General features: G+C 50.9%; 1 protein-coding gene across 4 annotated transcripts in view; it reads right to left on the bottom strand.

Moving 5' to 3' along the window:
• Positions 1-17,893, bottom strand: part of CACNA1E (calcium voltage-gated channel subunit alpha1 E) — a 370,728-nt gene extending 352,835 nt beyond the window's left edge. For all 4 annotated transcript variants that reach the window (XM_070497320.1, XM_044758026.2, XM_070497319.1 and 1 more), the window contains exon 1: positions 17,464-17,893. In XM_070497320.1, coding sequence (XP_070353421.1) covers positions 17,464-17,885 — 422 coding nt within the window. In that variant the 5' untranslated portion in view covers positions 17,886-17,893. The remainder of the gene's footprint in view (positions 1-17,463) is intronic.
• Between the last annotated feature and the right edge of the window lie 641 nt (positions 17,894-18,534).

The following is an 18,534-nucleotide window of genomic DNA, read 5'->3' on the forward strand; positions in this document are numbered from 1 at the left end:
CATAAGGAGGCAATGCTGCACTGTTTCTTGCTTTTGACAAAGTTCTTATAGCTGAGGATAGGAATTGTCTATCCAATAGCCATTTTCTCCTTCTTTTTTCCTAACAGAACCCTGATTCTATAAGGGACAGCTGAGTGGTCCACTAATATAATTACATTTCCCAGCCCCCTTTTCCCCTGGAGGAAGTCATGTCACACAGATCAAGCCAAGGAGATATAATTGGAAGTTACTAGCTGGGGACTATGGGGAAAGTTCTTCCAGAGGGGGCTGACTCCAATACCAGGCTTCATTTTGCCCTTTGCCCTTCCTCTTCCTTCTGCCTATATTTCCCACAATGCTGGCCACAGAGCTCCACTTGGGACCACGAGGCAACACGCCCACAGTAAAGATGGCTGGGTGGAAAGACCCAGATGACATCATAGAACTGCCTCACCAGCCCCAGGCTGCCTCCTCCAGACTTTTGTAATGAGAAAAATACAACCTCAACTTGTTCTTCAGATCCCTCTCCTCAAAAGTCAAACTCAATTTCTAAAACAGGAGACCACAAAAGCATCTTATATCTGTCCATTGCATGTATGAAACAATTTTATGAGAAGACTATTTTAAGCAGCAGCAATTTCCTCAAATTTCAAGCATACCAAGGCAAAAAATCTTGTCCTGAAAAATCCTACGGATTGCCAAGCAAAGGAGGCCGAATGCAACTACAGGGTCCTTCCTGAAGCCACAAGCCCTGGAAATGGCTGAGTTGCCCTGTGGCTCAGTGCAGAAGGAAGAAATGGAAGTGATGCCTCTGTTAGGTAATATGAAGCACCCAGGGTCATTGCATTTCTGCTAGTATCCTGAAGCGGGTCACGGTCACGAAGGAATTAGCAGCTATGCCATTTTCCTTCAGCTTGCAACTATTTGAAACTTCCAGATCTAGCCATTCTGTCAATCCCCGGTTTTCACTGGCTTAGAATACACTGATGCCATCTCAAAAGAATTTCTATTTTGAGAGCCCCTTTTGGAAACTTCAAGAGTCATGATGTCTGCAAAATGATGAGATTACATACCTCTGAGTTTCAGAGTCGGTATACATTGCCATCAAAACCAAGTCAAAAGCAGCTGGATAGCAAAGAATGACGTACACTCTGCCACATCAAAAACCACTCCACAATTCAGCTCTTTTATCAAGGCAAACAACGCAGACTTGTACTGAAATTTACTTTTAAGCAGAGCTTAAATTTACCTTTTGTTTCACTTGCACAATTTGAATTGGGTTTTTTTTGGCAAATGATCATTAATTTCTACATGAAAGATTGAGCGAGAGGCATAATTCTTTGGAATATCATTTTTCTATTTCATGTATGTGAAATAAATCAATAAAATAAATCATAAGCAAAATTGTTCAAGATGGTTTGTGTGTGTGCAATATGTGTTTCTGGGATGGAGAGAGCTCCACAGCTTTCCTGGGCTTCTTGGAGGAGTCCATAACCCTGAAAAGGTCAGCACGTTCCAGGTCTAACTAACAAGGGCTGGAACTACAGAAAGACGAGTGTGAGTAGCCTTGTTCCTTTGTAACAGCCTCTTAGTCTCTGAGCTATCTGTGGACTTTATTTATTTACAGTCACATGGAATTGCAAGGTCCACTTTCAGCAAAGTTGTAAGGTAAGTGAAAAAGTGGGTTCAACTCTAACTCTACCTGTGTGATTCTAGGACAGATACTTAATCTCTCTGAGCCTTCTATTTTATCCATAACAACTCGGCTAGTCATTACAAGCTCAAATCAGACGAAGCTGTGAATGTGCTTTGTCAACTGTACCATGTTCTAGAAACATAATGTGATTATTGGAAGGCACATATCGTCCTATGGATGAGGAAAATGAGGCTCAGTGAGGCTAAGTAATTTATGCCAGATCAGACAACTAAGAATTGCTGGATTTGAACTGGATTCAAATCCAGATAAGCCTCCCCCGTCCCATTACCCCAGGACTCAGACTAAGGGATGGAAGTTATCATCCAGCAATCTCTGACCCCTTATTTTTCCTGGACCAAGATCCAGAACCTCTGAGAGAAGCTCTGATTGCCTCTGAAAGACCCAGAAGAGCAGCCTCCCCCCAGAAAACAAAATGTGGAGGTCACCAGGAGATAGTCTCAGACTCCACCATGTCCCAGGAAAGATGATAGAGGGACCCGCTCCTGACAAGGGCTGGGCACAAGTGCTTGCCCACCTGTAGTCACAGGACTAAAGCAATAGTTCTCAACCCTGGCTGCACCGTAGCATCACATGAGGAGATGTAAACAGTAGATATAGCACAACATATAAACATATATATATATCTCTCAATGCCAGGCTCCACCTAAGAGTAACTGAATCTGAATCTTGCAGAATTGGAGTCTAGACACCCATATTTTTCAAAGCAAACTGGGAATGAGGTAGATGGGGCCACAGGGTAGCCCACTGTGTAAATGGTTGTTCTGCTTCCCAGCTACAGCCTAGGGGAAACAAGACCAAGACTGCAGTGGACTGAATGTTTGTGTCCTCCTAAAATTCATATATTGAAGCCTGAATCCCGCTGTGACGGCATTAGGAGGCGGGGCCTTTGGGAGGTGATTAGGGCATGAGGGCCAAGCACCCACAAATGGGATTAGTGCCCGTGTGAGAAGAGGCCAGAGAGCTCGCAGGCCTTCCACCCCGTGAGGACACAGCAAGAAGTCAGCTGTCTGCAGCCCAGAAGAGGCCCCCAGGAGAACAGACCATGCTGGCACCCTGATCTCAGACTTGCTGCCTCCAGCAAGAAAGAAATGTGAGATAGAAATGTCTGTTGTTTATAAGCCACTCAGTCTGTGGTACTTTGTTATACAACCTGAACCGACTAAGAAAAGACTAATAATAAACATTAGTGAAACGATAGCAAGCACGTGACAAGAGCACAAGAAAGTATGAAACCTGTCAGTAAAAGTAAATACATAGACAGGAACAACCCTGCGACGTTGCTGTCCTCAATTCCAGCAAGATTAAGGGACGTGCCAGGCTACTGAGTGACTGACCCAGGTCTACCTAATTGCAAAGACTCCCAGCTGCCACTAAACTCCGCCAGAAACATCTCAGAGGAGCCCGAGACGGCAGAGCAAAGCATGGACACCAGGGCAGAGGATCCTCGCTGGTGAAAGTGGAGAAAGACTCAGACGGTCCACTGAGAGGCTCCAACCATCTCCACACGTGGGGTGGGGGCCCAGCACTCACAGCAGAGGAGCACCCTTGGGAGAGCAGGTCTTGGTTGGTGTTCCAGAATGTTCTGGCCCTGTGCTCTGCTCAGAGGGCAAGCCTGGGCTGTGGGGGTGGGGGACACAACACGCTCCTGCTATGTGGGTCAGGAGCTGCCAGGCCAGCAGGCCTTACAGCAAGGCAGGGGATGCTGTAACATGCCCCCCGTCACCCTTCAGGACAGCAGGTCTGACCCCCAGCCACCAGGAACACTGCTGGCGCACAGCCTGCAGCTGTCAGGCTGCCTCAGGTCCGCCTTAGCTGAAGCCGGCCGCCTGGCCCCGGGTGTGACACCTTCCCGGGGCATCTGCAGCCAGTGACTGGTGGATAAGGAAAAGGATGGCCTGGCCCCTTTGCCCCAACTTGGGACAACTCTGGAAGCCCCTCCAAGCTTCAGAGCCCCCACCCCACCCCATGAGGTCACCTGAGGCCTTTGTTGAGACGCATCGCAGCCTGACTTCTCCCTCTGCCCAATCCTGCTTCCTTCCCTTCCTCTGCCCAGGCGTTGATCCCCTGGACGCCCCAGTAAACCTCTGGCCCTGCCACACGGCCTGTTTCCCGGAACCCAGTCAGCAGCAAGCAGCCTGGCCCTGCCCGTAGCAGCCAGGGGCAGAGCCCAAGAGCTCGTGGGAGGAAGGGCCGGTGTGCTGGCATAGGGGACAGACGGTGGCTCCACGGAGCCTGGCCCTCAGCCGAGCCAGGGCTGCCTGGAGGAGGAGGCCCGGCACCAGCATCTGGGCCCAGAGGCTGTGTGTCTGTCTCTGGTGATGTGGCCCCAAAGTGGCTCCACAGCCCACTTGGGGAGACGGGGAGTGTGGGGCGTTGGGAAGGGAGAGGGCTGAGTCCCAGCCAGGTGGCCTAAAAGACCCCACCTGGAGTCCATCTGTCAAACAGCTGACAAACACGGAAAAAAGTGATTTTCACCAGATTGGCATTCACCTCCACTTCAAACTAAGATTAGCTCTTTGTTAAAGGGATGAAGGAACAGAGGCCCAGAGAGGTGAAGTGACTGACCCAAAGCCACCCAGCTTCCAGGTGCTATAGCCAACAGGCAGTCTGGGCTTACAGTCTGCACTCTTGATCATCCAGCCACACTGTCTCAGACAGCAAATGAGGGCTACCTCTAATCCAGATTACAAACAGAGCCCAGAGAGGTGAAAAGGCTTGGCTAAAGTCACACAGCTTCTCGGTGGCAGTCTCCTTTGCAGAAACATTTCTTGAGCAACCCCATGTGAGCCTGCGGGAGTGTATGTGCCGTGAAAGAGGCCCACGGGATTAGAGTAGTATTTATGTGGAGGCAATCTTCATGGGCCACCTCCCCCTCCAGGTTTGAAGGCAGGGCCCCTCCCTGAGACAACTACACCCAACGCAGCTGGGCAAGCATCACTCACCTGCAGCAGAACCAGAATCACGAACCCGCCACTGGGGCCCGAGAGCAGCACACACCACCAGCACCACCTGGACACCAGCCCCCTCACTCCTGTCCCCTCCCTGGCCCACTTCTCTCCCCTCCACCCCCCAACTAGGAGGCACACAGAGTTCCCTGAAGGAAGTTCTGAATTCAGCAAGCCTCTTGTGAGGCCACCCTCACCTGGCCCAGGAAGGTTCCAGGGTTCCCCCCTCTGTGCCGGATGCCACAAGCTGAGCCACACGTGTCCCCAAAGCATTGCTCTGGCTCTGGATAAAACCGACGCTGTCAATGTGCTAATGAGCAACCCGGAGAGGCTGGGCACACTGGCTGACAATTAATGACTCCATCTCTCTGTTTCCTGCTGGCAGATTATTAATTCATTGGGCCTCTCGGTGGGGCCAGAGAGATAACACAGAACGCAAAAGTTCACATTTCACTTGGAGGCTGAGATGACAGGAGGGCTGTGGGGAGAAGCCTCGGTCCTCAGGGGACAGGGCACAGTGTGGGAACGCCCCCTCCACAGACCGCTTCCAGGACTCTATCCTTCAGAAATAAAAGTGCATGTCACAAAAGCACAAACAGGGACGGTGGCTGCTGCTCAGAACTGCAAAGCGACCAGAACTCCTGTTGAGAGGGGCTGCGTGAATAAAGTGCAGTTCAGCCATGCTCAGGAATACTATGCAGCATTAAAGAGACGCTATGGCCATTTCTCCAGAAACTGCCAAGACAGATGCCCATGACATAGTAATAATTTTTAAGAAGCAAAATGCAGATCTATCTGTGTGATATGATTCCATTTTCGTGACAGACAGAAGGAGAGGGAGGGACAAGTTTTTCCCAGCTTAAGCACAGAAATACAGGGAAGACAGCAACCACAATGGGTGGAAGCTGGAGGAGGGCTGAGATGAGGGAAGGGGGGTGAAGATGGACTCGACCCCAGCGTACCCAAGCCAGATATGTCAGGCCAACACTGCCCCACACCAAAGAGCACTGTCCCCAAGTAAGTGTTTCTGTACATTATTTCTGTACCCTGAGAACAGAAAGGGGTGTACCTGACCCCTCCCTGTCTTCTTTACAAATCTGGGAAGGGATGTAGGTTTCCCATCCCTAAGATCTGTAGTTGATGAGTTACATTCTGACAAGAGCAGTGCAGCTGGGCAGTGGAATGTGTGCGGAGTCACAGAGGGTCTGCATGGGGTTCCCAGGTGAGCGCCGGAGGGAAGGAAGAGAGGCGAAAAAGGATCCCAAGTCTGCATTCATTCATTCCTTCTCCACTCCGAGCTTTGGAGAGCAAAGGAAGAAGAGAAAGATGGCGAGAGGGGCCAGCAGCAGAAGAGAGGAGGAAGACGGTGCAGTGTGGTGGGAACCGGGCGATGGAGCAGTCCTCACAAGGGTGTCCCACGCTGGGAGGAGGCACAGCTACGGAAAACAGCACAGAGTCTAAAGGGCCACAACAGATCAGCTGCATGACCGGGGCGATGCACTTCTTTCTCTGTGCCTCTGCTTTCTCACCTGAACATTAAATGAGAAATTATGTGAGATGATGTTTTTAAATGTCTTGTTTATCACAGTGCCTGGAATACTGTTGGCGCATTCTGTGTGTGTGTGTGTGTGTGTGTGTTCTTCGGCACTGAGTATTTCCTTTTCTACATGTGTCTTCATCCAGCCTGTCATATCCAAGAGAAAAACACCCTTGACTCAGCAGCAGCCATGCGTCCAGGTGAGCTCTTGGAGGGTGGAAAGGCAGTGCAGGGCGGTGGGGGAGATGGAACGCCCCAGACTGAGGCCAGAATCTCTTGGCTCTCACCCTGTTCTGCAAGGCCCTTTCGCATTCCGACTTCAGTGTCCTTACCTGTGATATGATAGGTGACCGCTAGGCTGCTCTAGCCCATTCCAGCTACACAGCTTTGTGTGAAAGCTTCCAAGAGACAGTGGCTGCAGTACAAAGAAATGACCACTTAGAGGCGCCATAAAACAGGAAAATTATCTTTTGAGAAAAAGAAGGAAAGTGGGACAAATTGTGCAGCTGGCACTACAGGGCGCTGTTTTTCCCATTTTCTTCAAAAAGGTGGCTCAGAGGGCAGCATGGCTTCTTATCTTGACATGTTCAGGAGGCTGAATGGATTCCTTCTGAAGATACCCAGGCAGGCCCATGCTGGCAGAGTGGAGGTGGCAGGGGATGGGGGGAGGAGAGACTGCCTCACCTGCCCCTCAAAAGAGGGACAAGAGGGGGCTGGCCCCGTGGCCGAGTGGTTAAGTTCGCGCGCTCCGCTGCAGGCGTCCCAGTGTTTTATTGGTTCGAATCCTGGGCGCGGACATGGCACTGCTCATCAAACCACGCTGAGGCAGCGTCCCGCATGCCACAACTAGAAGAACCCACAACGAGAAATATACAACTATGTACTGGGGGGCTTTGGGGAGAAAAAGGAAAAAATAAAATCTTTAAAAAAAAAAAAAAAAAAAGAGGGACAAGACTCTGATGGTGCCAGAAAGGGAAGCACAGATGTGGACTGGACTCTTGGGGCACATCAGGACTGAGAGCCAGGCTGCAGGGTCACAAACTCTTCTCCCCTGCCTCCTCCTTCCTGGCTTGGCCTTGAAGGGAAGAAACAGGACAACAGATAAACACTTGGCCTGGCTAAGCCCTGGCTCCTGGCACCATGCTCTGGAGAAGGTGAGACAATTCTGCCTTCTCTCAGGGCATCCAGGCATCAGTGAAGGAGCAGAGGTTATGCATTCCTTCTCTTTGAGGGTGAGAGGCACCAGGGACTGAGCGAGGGGCCAGGCACCTGCGCAGGAACGCCCCTGCTCACACTCCCACCATGCATATCCCAGTAGCCTATTCTCTAGAGGAACCTGTTATAGAACTATTCAAAGGGGGGTGGGGGGGAATGTAGGGAAAGAAAGTCATTACAGACCAGACCTAGAAAGAGACACTTTTTCCAAATCTCAGAGGAGAGGTAAAGAAAATTCAAGGAGGTGTGTTGAAGTTCTCCCAAAGGGCACATCGTAAAGCAAATCTCTAGGAGTCACCCGAATTGTGTCAGTTCCCAGGGCGCGCCCAGTTGTCTGGATTCTCGGTGGCTTCCTGTTCTGCTCAGAATTCTAAGAAGGCAGGGCATATGCTACAGGTCCCTACTTGGCTCATGGTTTTCAAACGTGTTGCTGGCTAGTGTTGAAGTCGCAGCGTGTTGAAGCTCATGGTTTCTGTGTTCCATTGGCATCTGTTCTCATTTCTGCGAGTCTGTTATACTACAGCCCTCAGGGGCTGAAATGCCTCATCTTTCAGTGAGGGGGTTGGACTCTGCAGGGCTGCAAACCCAGGTGCCTTTAGGGTCAAGCCAGTCATCTAAATAAGCAAATCAGCCTTGACTACGGCAGTAGGGAATGGTGGGGACTATGGCCACCTCGAGACTTCCTGCCCCTTCTAAAAGCACAGAAATTTAAACTATATTAAAATATCAGATCATTCAACAAAGCACTTCTATTCAACGGAACAAACCCAAATGGTGCCTGATTTTGCCGGCCAGGGGCAGCATGTGGAATGATGTCCCCACTTAGTCTGATTAGATCTGCATAGGGTTAGCTGCCTTTCAAGAGGTCAGAGAAAAACTGGCCCAGTGGCTTTTAAAATTCAACCAGAAGGCTTCAAGGCTGTGCCGCTTATTTCCTTATAGAATCTGTCGCCAATGTTGAGTGTGTGTTAAAGCTGGTGAGAATGTTGGCTGGATCTTTGAGTTATCTTCTCTCCCAGTTGACCTGCTGGGGCCCCGCCCACCCACCCAAGTAAGCACAGCTGCAGGGCATGTGAGAGGAAGTGGGTGGGACCTTCAGGGCTGGTTCCTCCAAGCCTTTCGCCCACCTTGCAAAGAGAAGATGGTTTGTGTAGAGCCCCAGTAGTCACCCTGCCCTCAGGACCCCAGTTGCCTCATCTGTAAATGAGGCCGTTGGACAAGGTGATGATGATGATATGATGATAATAACAGCTGATATGCACTGACTCTTTACCACGTGCCAGGCACTGTGAATTTCCTCATTTAATCACCCGGGGGATACTGGGGTCCAAGACGGATACAGCTGATCCCAACCCTGATCACGCCCTCTGCACCATGGGCTTCAGCAGACCTCTGACGCCCTGCTGTAGAGAGCGAAGGAAAGTGACAGGCTCCTGAAGGCAAAGAATCAGACATTAGGGGAAAAACAGCCAAACACCAGACTAAGGCCTTTGCAAGCTCTTCACAACAATTCACGAAGGTCCATGTCCTCAACCACAATTTTGCAAAGGAGGAAAAGGAGGCTCAGAGGGGTTGAACATTTTTCCCAAGGACAACTAACGCATAGTTCAGTGGTGTGAAGGAGGGCGGTGCCCAAGCAACCTGCAACTTAACCAAGGCGGGTTACACAGCCCATGAGGCTCCATATCCCAAGGGCTGACTCTGGTTCTAGACCCGGAGCCCCTGGTGTTGTGAGCTCCCTGGACTAGACCCAACAATAGGTCTGGGCGCTGTGAAAGGCTGGGTGAGCAACTATCCCTTCCAACTGCTTACTGAGCATTCATTCATTCATTCATTTGTTCACAAATATTCACTGAGAGCTGAGGTGTCTGGCATTGCTCCCAGCACTGGAGGAGGCAGTCAGGTGCACAGGGCGATGTGACTCAGAGTTACCAGGTGTCTATTTTAGACTACATGGTGAAGGGCAACCTCTCTGAGGCAGTAGCATTTAAGCTGAGGTCTAAATGATAAAAATGGACCAACCTTGTTAAGATCTGGAGAAACAACATTCCAGGCTGAGGGAGGAGGCCGAGACATAGCAGGCACAGGCCTGGCCTGAGAGATGGCTGGTAGGCAGGAGCGTAGGGAGCAAGGGAGTAAGCTATAGGGATGAGGTAAGGAACCGCCGAAAGACTGGGTGGTGCAGGGCTTTGTGAGTCGGGCAAGGTGAATCAGGCTGTACTCCCAGTGCAGGGGGAGTTAACGTCACAGAACCACGAGTCGCTTTACATCTTTTTTAAATGTCCCCATCTGTTATGTGAATAGACACATTCCTGATAACACAGAAACAAGGAAGTAAGGAGAGAGGCCAATGAGGGGACATTGCAATGGTCCAAGTGACAGTGGCTTGGAAGAGACTGGGAGCAGTGGGAATGGGGAAGCATTCACACTTGGAACATGTTTGCGAGGTGTGTTGCCAGCTTGCCAGCTGATTGGAAGTGGGGAAAAGGGAACGAGAGGAATAAGGGACAATGAGAATCTTTGGCTTGAGCAACTGGGTAGATGTGAGGTGGGGAGGACCCAGGGGGCCCAGCGGAGTCAGGAGACGATCAAGAGTTAGCCATGTTAAGTCCTAGATGCTGATTAGACCACAGTGTGGAGATGCCAGGCTGGCATTTGGCTACAAGAGTCAAGAGTTCTTAGGAAATCCACATTTGGGAGTCATCTGCCGATAGTGGACCTGGTTGAGGTCCCCCAGGGAGACTGCGTAGGCAGAGGAGAGGCCCAGAAGAACCCTGGGGCTCACCAACCTTCTGAGCACTCACACAAGTATACATGATCCGGTAACTGTGATCAAAATTTACAACGGACCTGCAAGGTGAGTATCCTTACCCACCTCCACTCTTAAAAGGCAGCGGTTACTGCCTCCCCTGGTCCCAGAGTTTACAAGCAGCACTGCAAGAATCAAGCCCAACTAGTAGGAACCTGTCATCTGTCTAGTACTGTGTACTCACTGCAGGGGATGCTAAAGTGGGCAGGAGGAGGCCTCCGTGGAACGAGGTGGGCATTGAAGTCAGAGGGCGTAGTGTGACCCCTCTCCAGCCACGTCATCCTGGACAACTAACACAACCTCCTCAAAGCCCAGGGTTTCAAACCTCAGTGTGTCAAAGCACGTTGTGTTGTTTTCGTTTTGCAAATATCTATTAAGCGTGCATTGTGTGCCAGGCACTGTGCTAAGTGATGGAGACACAATCGGGGCACAGACTTCTCTGCTTTACAGTCTAGTGGGGGCCACACACACGTAAACAGATGATTACAATCGAAAGTGATAAGTACTATGATTATGGAAATACCCCTTCCCTCTTTACAGAGTAAGTTGTAGCAACCTACGCAGACTGTAAAGTTACACACAATTTCCTTTCTTCCAAATCCATATGCAATTATGGTCCCATATGAAGTGTTTCTATTCTTTACACTAGTACCTATGATTTCCATTAGAATAAATAATACATGGGAAGCACCTAGCACAGAGCCGGTCCTCAATCCACGGTAGCCATCATCATTAAGACACGGGGTTTTTGACCTCGCACCATCGTTAACTCTGGGGCTCATTTTTCTCTTCTGTGAATTAGGGATAATAACAGCCAGTTCATAGGGTCGTTGTGAGGGTCAGATGGGATGGTATAAATGAAAACATTTTGTAAGCTGGAGGGAATTATACTAAAGTATTAGTAAACATGGTTTCGTGCCCACTCCCTACAGCTACAAAACTTAGTACACACGGGACACAGTGTTCACCGAGAGGACCTCATAACCCACACGCCGGGCCTGAGGAAGCCTAACAGGTTCTTTAGGAAATAACATTCTGCACTAGAAAATCTGCTTCCTCCGAATCACCTACAGTCTGTCTGCAGGAAAATGGGGACTCTTGCCCCGAGGTGCCCTCCTACCCCGTCAGCTCCTTCCCCCGCCAGCTCCTTCCCCCGCCAGCATTTGGCTCACCCAGCCAAAGGCGAAAAGTGCTGGCACCGTCTCAGGTGGGTTTCGGGTCTGCTTCGCGCATCACCAGAGTCCTGATCAGTGCCTAGGAGGCAGGCAGGGTTTGTAAAGCTGGCAGTGTGCGTGTGGGCTGTCAGCATGCGGCGGGGTGGGGGACAGGGCCTTGGGAGGGGCTGGAGCTGAGGGAGGAGCAGGATGCTGGCAGGGCCTCCCACAGAGAATCCCTCTTGATTTCCTCCTGTAGCAAATCCACCCGCCGCCGAGAAAGGACCAGGATGCCCCGTCCTAGTGCCAGGAGGATCCTGTCCACAGAACGTACGTCAGAAGAAGCCAGAAGTCAAGATGAAGAAGGGAGGAAAAGGTTCCATCTCTCCAAGGTACACAACAGACACAGGGTCCTGAGCAGCCCTGGAAGACGACAGAGAACACACTCCCCAATGCCTCTGCTGATTGTTCCACTGGAGATCTTGTGCAGTCAGCAACCTGCACAACTACACGGTTGATCCAGGGAACTCAGCTGCCTCTTTCCCTGGGAGCTAGCTGATTGGAATGGATATCAATTCCCCTCAGTGCATTTATTTCATCATTTATTCAACAAATACTTATTGTGAGCCTACTACATAGAGGCATTATTCTATGGTCTGAAGATAAGACAAAGTCCCTGCTTTCAAGAAGCTTACCCTTCCGTGCAGGCAGACAGACTTATACACAAACAAAATACATGTGTGTGTCTGTATATGTGATGGGGAAACAACAGTAAGGGCTATGATGAAAAATAAAGCAAAATAGAGAGAGTGGTAATGGGGGATGCTATTCTATCTAGGTGATCAGGAAGGTCTCTCTGGGCAGAGACCTACAAGAAGTGAAGGAGGAGCCAGGCAGGTCTATGGGGAAGGACCACTCCAGGCAAGGGCAGAGCAAAGCCAGAGTCCCCGAGGTGGGAGTGGTCCTGAGCAGTTTCAAGGAGGCCCGGGGCCAGCGCAGCAGGAGCAGATAAGCAGGGGAAAGATTAAGAGATGAGGTCAAAGACGCCGGTGCATCTTTGGTGGGGTGGGGGAGGTCCAAGGGGCAGAGGAGGGGGATCCCGCAGCACCTCGTAGGCCATGCTCGGGACTTTGGGTTTTGTTCTGCGTGAGATGGGAAGCCCCTGGAGGGCTCTGAGCAGAGGACCTATGGGACATGTTTCTGAAGACTCTTTGACGGAAACTCTATGTACTATCTTTCCAACCCCTTCATAAATCTTAAAAAAAAAAAGCTCCTTCACTGCAGTGGGGCAAACAGACTCCAGCAGGGAGGCTAGTTAGTTAAGAGGTGGTTGCAGGAATCCTCTTGGGCAATTACTCCAACTCTCTGAGCCTCAACTGCAAATATGGGGATAATTATGGGACCAGCCTCCTTTGATTGCTCCAAGGATTCAATGAAGCCAAGTATTTAGAACAGGGCTGGGTATCTAGTAAGTACCGTATAAGAGTTTACAGAATGAAAATAAAAACTAAAGGTGGTCTGGACCAGGGAGATAGTGGCAGAAGTGGTGAAATGTGATCTGATATATTTTGAAGGGGAGCCAGTGGGGACTGGCAAGAACTGGGTGTCAGTGCGAGAGAAATCAGGAAGATTCCAACACCTCTGGCCCCAGTAACAGAAAGAATGTGGGTTCCATTGACTGGGATGGGGAAGATGACAAGAGCAGCAGGTTTGGGGGAAAACTGGCATTTTGCTGTTGGACATATAGTGTTTGAAATGCCTACAGACATCCAAGTGAAGATGCTGATTAAGTGGGGGGCATTTAAAACTCAGGGAAGAGGCCTTCACCGGAGATACAAATTTTGGAGTTACCAGTACATGATAGTAGCTAAAGGTCTGGGACTGGACGGGACCAGCAGGAAGTGTTGGTGAGAAGAGAATAGGTGGAGGACCTGGGCCCTCCAGTGTTTGGAACTTGGGACACAGAAGAGGAAACCAGCAGAAGAGATTGAGGGGTGACCGACAAGGTCAGAAGAGGACCAAGAGCAGGGTCATGAAAGGCGCACGAGAAAAGAGGTTCAAGAAAGGGAGCGATAGTGATCAAATGCTGCTGCCACTGCTGTTGCCACCACGACAAAGGAGACGGACCCAGAGAATCATCCATTGGATTTGGCAATGTGGAGGCCAACGTACGCATGTCAAGAGCTGTTGACTGGGACAAAGGCCCGATCGTAATGGGTTCCAGAGGGAACTGTGGGAGAGAAATTGGAGACAGAGAGTATAGACAAAAGGGGTCATTGAGCTTCACGTGTACACCAGACCTCCACGTAGAGCAGGATGAGTGGTTGGTCCACAGAAACAGGAGGAAAGGCCTGGTACAGGGGCCCGATGCAGCGGGTGGCCAGTGCAGTGGCTGGAACTCACACAAGCCTCTTCAGATGACTGCTGCTTTCCCAGTGAAGTAGGAGGCGATTGTGGTCATGAGCTAGGAATGGGCTGGCAAGAGACATTGGGGTTTGAGAATTAAGGGAAAGCAGTGTGAAATAATCTCTAAAAGAGTGTGAGGGTGAGTGGAAAGGGGGAAAGCAGTAGGATTTCTGGGCAGTACTAAGAGCCAACTTGAGGCGGGATCATGAATTTATGGTGAGACCATTCAGCACGGCTGTGAGTTCTTCTCAGCAATGTTCAGCTGTCCCAGTGCAGGTGAAGCTTAGGTGGCAAGTGGGAGTTAACCACAACTGGCGTTGTGCCAGACTGGTATCATGGAGCAACAGAGGGGCAAGGAAGTTGAGGGTGAAAACAGGAAGTGATTATAATGATGGAGAAGCATGAAGTCAACCAGAGATCAATTCAGGAGGCTTCCAGCATTCTCGCCCTTGGCTGACAACTGGCTCTATCTTAGAAGTTGTAGGAGAAAGAGTTGAGAGGGCAGGAGGAGACCTCAAGTGAAATCTCACCATTTTGCCCAGGGGAGTACTTTCGGTTCCTACAAAGGAATTTAATTTTGCTAAGATGGGAAGTGAGGATACGGTTGGGGAGGGGGACAGTGAAAAAGTAACAGGATCCATGTCTTGTGGATGCCAGTGAGATTAAAGGATCTTGGGAATCGAGCACTAGAGGGAGTGAACTGGACAGAAAGAGTGGGAGGCCTGAAACTGAGATTAGAAGCAGTGCAGTTATGACAAGGTCCAGGCAGCCACAGAAATAAGGTCTCAGTGGGAAGCATGGAGGCAAAATCACTGGAGAGAAGCGGTTTAGGAACCAAGAGGCCAGAATACAGGAAGGGTCATCTAAGTGGCTACGGAAATCACCAAGAACTGCTGGCAGGAGAAGAGATGGGGAGAGAGGCGGCAAACCAAGAGCTAACATCTTCCTGGGATGCAGGGAGTGACCTGGGAGTCTGCAGACGGCTGCAAAAGAAGGAGGAGCAGGTGTATGGTCTGATGGCATGAGCTCCAAAGCTGCCATTTTAGGACAAGAGTGAGGAATAATGGTCGGGAAGCAACAGGGAGGAGTAAGCAGAAGCCTATATCACCTCCTGGCTCAAGAGCACGAGGCAGTGTGGGACGGAAGACAGCCACCACACGAGGCGGCTGCAGGTCAAGCAGCGTTCTCAGGGGAGAGGCAGCTTCTGCTCAGAACAGGGAGGTGAAGGGAACGTCCAGAGAAGGGGAGAGGATGTAGAGGATTTTTCTGATGCTGGAACCTGAGTTTCAGACAGTGCAATATTAGGATTTGGGGAGTTGGGGAGGGGTGGGAAGTGAGTCAGATTAAGGCATGTACAGAACCACATGGGGAGGGAGTTGGGGTGGTGAGGAAAAAAGCATGGTGGTATTGACCATGGAGGCCTCCATATGGACTGCAGCCATGAGGCTGAGTGTTGGGGAGCAGAGATTATGGGGCAACGTCACTGTGTCTGTCCCCTCTCATTCTCTCTTCAACCCATCCAACTGGGCCCTGGCCTACTGAAACTGCTCCCATTAAGGTCATCTCCATATTGCCAAAATGAGCGATTCCATCTCCATCCTCATTTTATTTGACCTCAGCAACATCCTACACAGATGATGACTTCTTCCTTCTTTTCACTTCTTTGTCCCAGTCCTCTCTGGGTTTCCTTTTTCCTTCCTGGGCACTCCTTCTCAACTCCTTTGTGGGCTACTCCTCCACAGCTACACCCTTGAAGGTTGACATGCCCCAGGTCATTGGTCTGTCTACATTGTTTCACCTCCTCTTGGACCTGCCCAGGTGAACGCACAGTCTCCCAACCATCCCCACTGCCACCCCAAGCAGGTAGCTGGTACTAGACCTTTACGTCCTCCAATGAACAAAAGTCTAACTTAAAGAAAGACATAAGAGTCATTTGCACATTGCTAGTCATGGTGAAGCTAGTTTTTCAGTGAGCATTGTAGGAATTCTTGGCTTAGGCCATATGTCGGGCATTGAGTGACATGAAGAATGTGCAGGACAATGTCTGCCCTCAAGTTGTTCAGAGTCCTCTTAGGAAGACAAACAGAGGTGCATAAAAATATGGTACTTCTGAATATGAAGAAACACCACCAGAGCTGCACAGTATTCAGGTAGCCAGCCACTTCCTCCTACGTGTATCTCAAAGCCACAATGAAGTGACTTACTTGAGATCATACCACTAGTTAAGTCACCCTGGGGATCAGACGCAAGTTTCTCAACGCTCAAACCAGTGCTCTTGCCATGGGATCTCCCCAGGTGGTTGAGATAAGTACTGCGGGAACTGGAATGAAAGCACTGTGTCATCATGAATTCTAGAACCAGACTGCCATGGTACACACCCCTAATCAGTACCAAATCACAATCATGGTACAGTTATTGGAGTGACCTTGGGAAAGGCAGTTAACTTCTCTGTGCCTCACTGGTTAAAGGTGGACAATAATTGTACCTACCTCATAGCAATGGTTTAACATGAGTTCATATACATAAGGTGCTTAGCACGTTGCTGGCACTTAGAGAGAGCTATGTGAGGTTTTAAAGACTAATAGCACTGGGAGATGAACAAGAGAGAAGGTTTGTTGATTGCTGGGTACCCAACTGTGAATCCTGAATCCCAGGATTCCAGCACATAATAGGGCTCACTGAACGAATGAACAAAGTAAGAAACATTAACTTCATAGGAAAAGACCACCAGAGATCAGCTAATCTACCCCCAGATTTGCACCATCTAGAATGTCCATCAAACCCAGGTAGGTAAATTCCACTATGCCCACCATCATCAAAATACACCTGTTGCTGGTCTTTTGGCACTTGATGACATCTAACAACTCAACAACCGAAGGCAAGAGGAGATAGAGACATACAGACCACAGGACATGCAAACGTGTAGAATAAACACTGGCGTCCAAAGGACAAAACCAAGTTCGGGGGAGCTGGAGGGAGGGCATAAACCTGGGCAAAGGAGAATTATAGGAAATACTATCTTCCTTTAATTTATGACTCCTAGAAATAAAAGCCCAAGTTCTCAACAGGGAGGAATTAGGTTAAAGGCAGCCTAAGACAGAACATAAATCCTTTTGCTCGATGCAAAAAGATCAGAGATGAAGTCACCGGGGCGCCACAGATCCTAGTCAATCTTCCATCCACTGAAGACTTGTCCCCAAATGTGATCATTCACCCAAGGATGATACTAGAAATAGGAGGGTTAGCCGCAGTTCCAGAAGGAAAGACGACACAGATGATTCACCTTCTGGTGGCTTTTCCGTGGTTTTATAGAGCTCCACTTTTCAGGGGGACTCAGAGTGCCAAACAGACCCCAGTTCTTTCCCCATAGACTATTGGAAAACTAGGCGTGTTTGAGGGGGCAAACTTGACTCGCCCCCATTTGACAGCCATAGACTTCAGCACTGCACCGTGCAGCCTGCAGCTAGTTAGTGAGATGAAGGCTGATGCAGGAACCTCATGCGGAAGGTCAAATGCCTCTTCAGCACCAACAGAGACCAGCGTATCTGCCTCGCTGGACCATCCTTTCCTGCTGGATCATCCTTTCCCGGGGGACCCTCGACCCCGACCCCAGGCAAGCCGTGCCCACTCCCGCTCCGCCCTGGCTGCCTCGCCGGGCCGGCCCGCCCGTGTGTCCCCGCGGCCCCGCCCCAGGTACTCACTCCCACTCCTTGCGCCGGGCCTGCGGGGTGCTCTGCATCTTGTGCGCCTCGTGGGCCTTGATGATGTCGCGCTGCTCGATGAGGCCGCCGCGCCGCCGCTTCATCACCTCGGGGCTCACGGGGAGGAAGGGGCTGGAGCTGCCCTCCCAGCCCGGGCCCTCGCCCTCCTGCACCGGGAAGAAGTTGTCGAAGCCGGCGGCGGCGGCGCGCGGGGATACCGGCAGCATGCCCACCTCGTCCGAGGCGTCGGCCTCGAGCAGGGCGCACTGCTGGGGCCGCCATGCCTCCTCCTCGGGCAGGGCCAGGACGTGGCGGCGGAGGCGGCCCGCGGGCCCCGGCTCAGGGCTCCCGCCCGCAGCAGGGCAGGGGGCGGGCTCGGGCAGCCTGCGGCCTGGGCTCAGTCCACGCATCTCGGGCACCATCACAGAACATTGCTCTGCGAGGGGAGGCGGGCAGAGATAAGGGGGAGGAGGGGAGGGGAGGGGAGGGGGTGGGCACGAGGGAAATAGAGAAGAGAGAGAGGTTAATGATGCTGTCCTCCCGGGCAAGGCTTCTTCGGGCTTACTCAGTGCAACGTCCCGGCCTGGCCCAGAAACTGGCACACAGAAGGAACTCAAAAAATGATGGTTGAACTCAGGAGCAGCCATTGTGGACCAGATCCCGTGCCAGGTGCTGGGTATCCAAAGTTAAACAAAGCAGACTCGATTTCTGCCCACGTGAACTTCACAGTCTAGTGCAGAAGACCTAGGTTAAAGCAATAGTTATATGCAAGGTGATAAATGTGTCAGGTGCTGCTGCCAGGAGAGGAGAACTCCAAAGGCTGTCCTGCTCAGTAACGCCTCCTTCTGACAGCACGCTGTCCTCTGCCACTTGTGGTGGAAGAATTCCTCTAACCCTCTCCAGGTGTTCCATCTGCTCTGGGGAGGTCTCACCCCCACCTGCCACCCTAACTCTCCGGCTCTCTCCCTCAGGACCAGCCTCGGGCGGGCTACTCTTGAGCACTGGGTCCCCAAGACCCGTTCCTTCTTCCTTTCCTAATGCCTGCATCTGCTGCAGGATCTGGGAGCATGT

This window comes from Equus asinus, chromosome 25 (genome assembly GCF_041296235.1).
Source record: "Equus asinus isolate D_3611 breed Donkey chromosome 25, EquAss-T2T_v2, whole genome shotgun sequence".
In the NCBI taxonomy this organism is placed as follows: domain Eukaryota; kingdom Metazoa; phylum Chordata; class Mammalia; order Perissodactyla; family Equidae; genus Equus; species Equus asinus.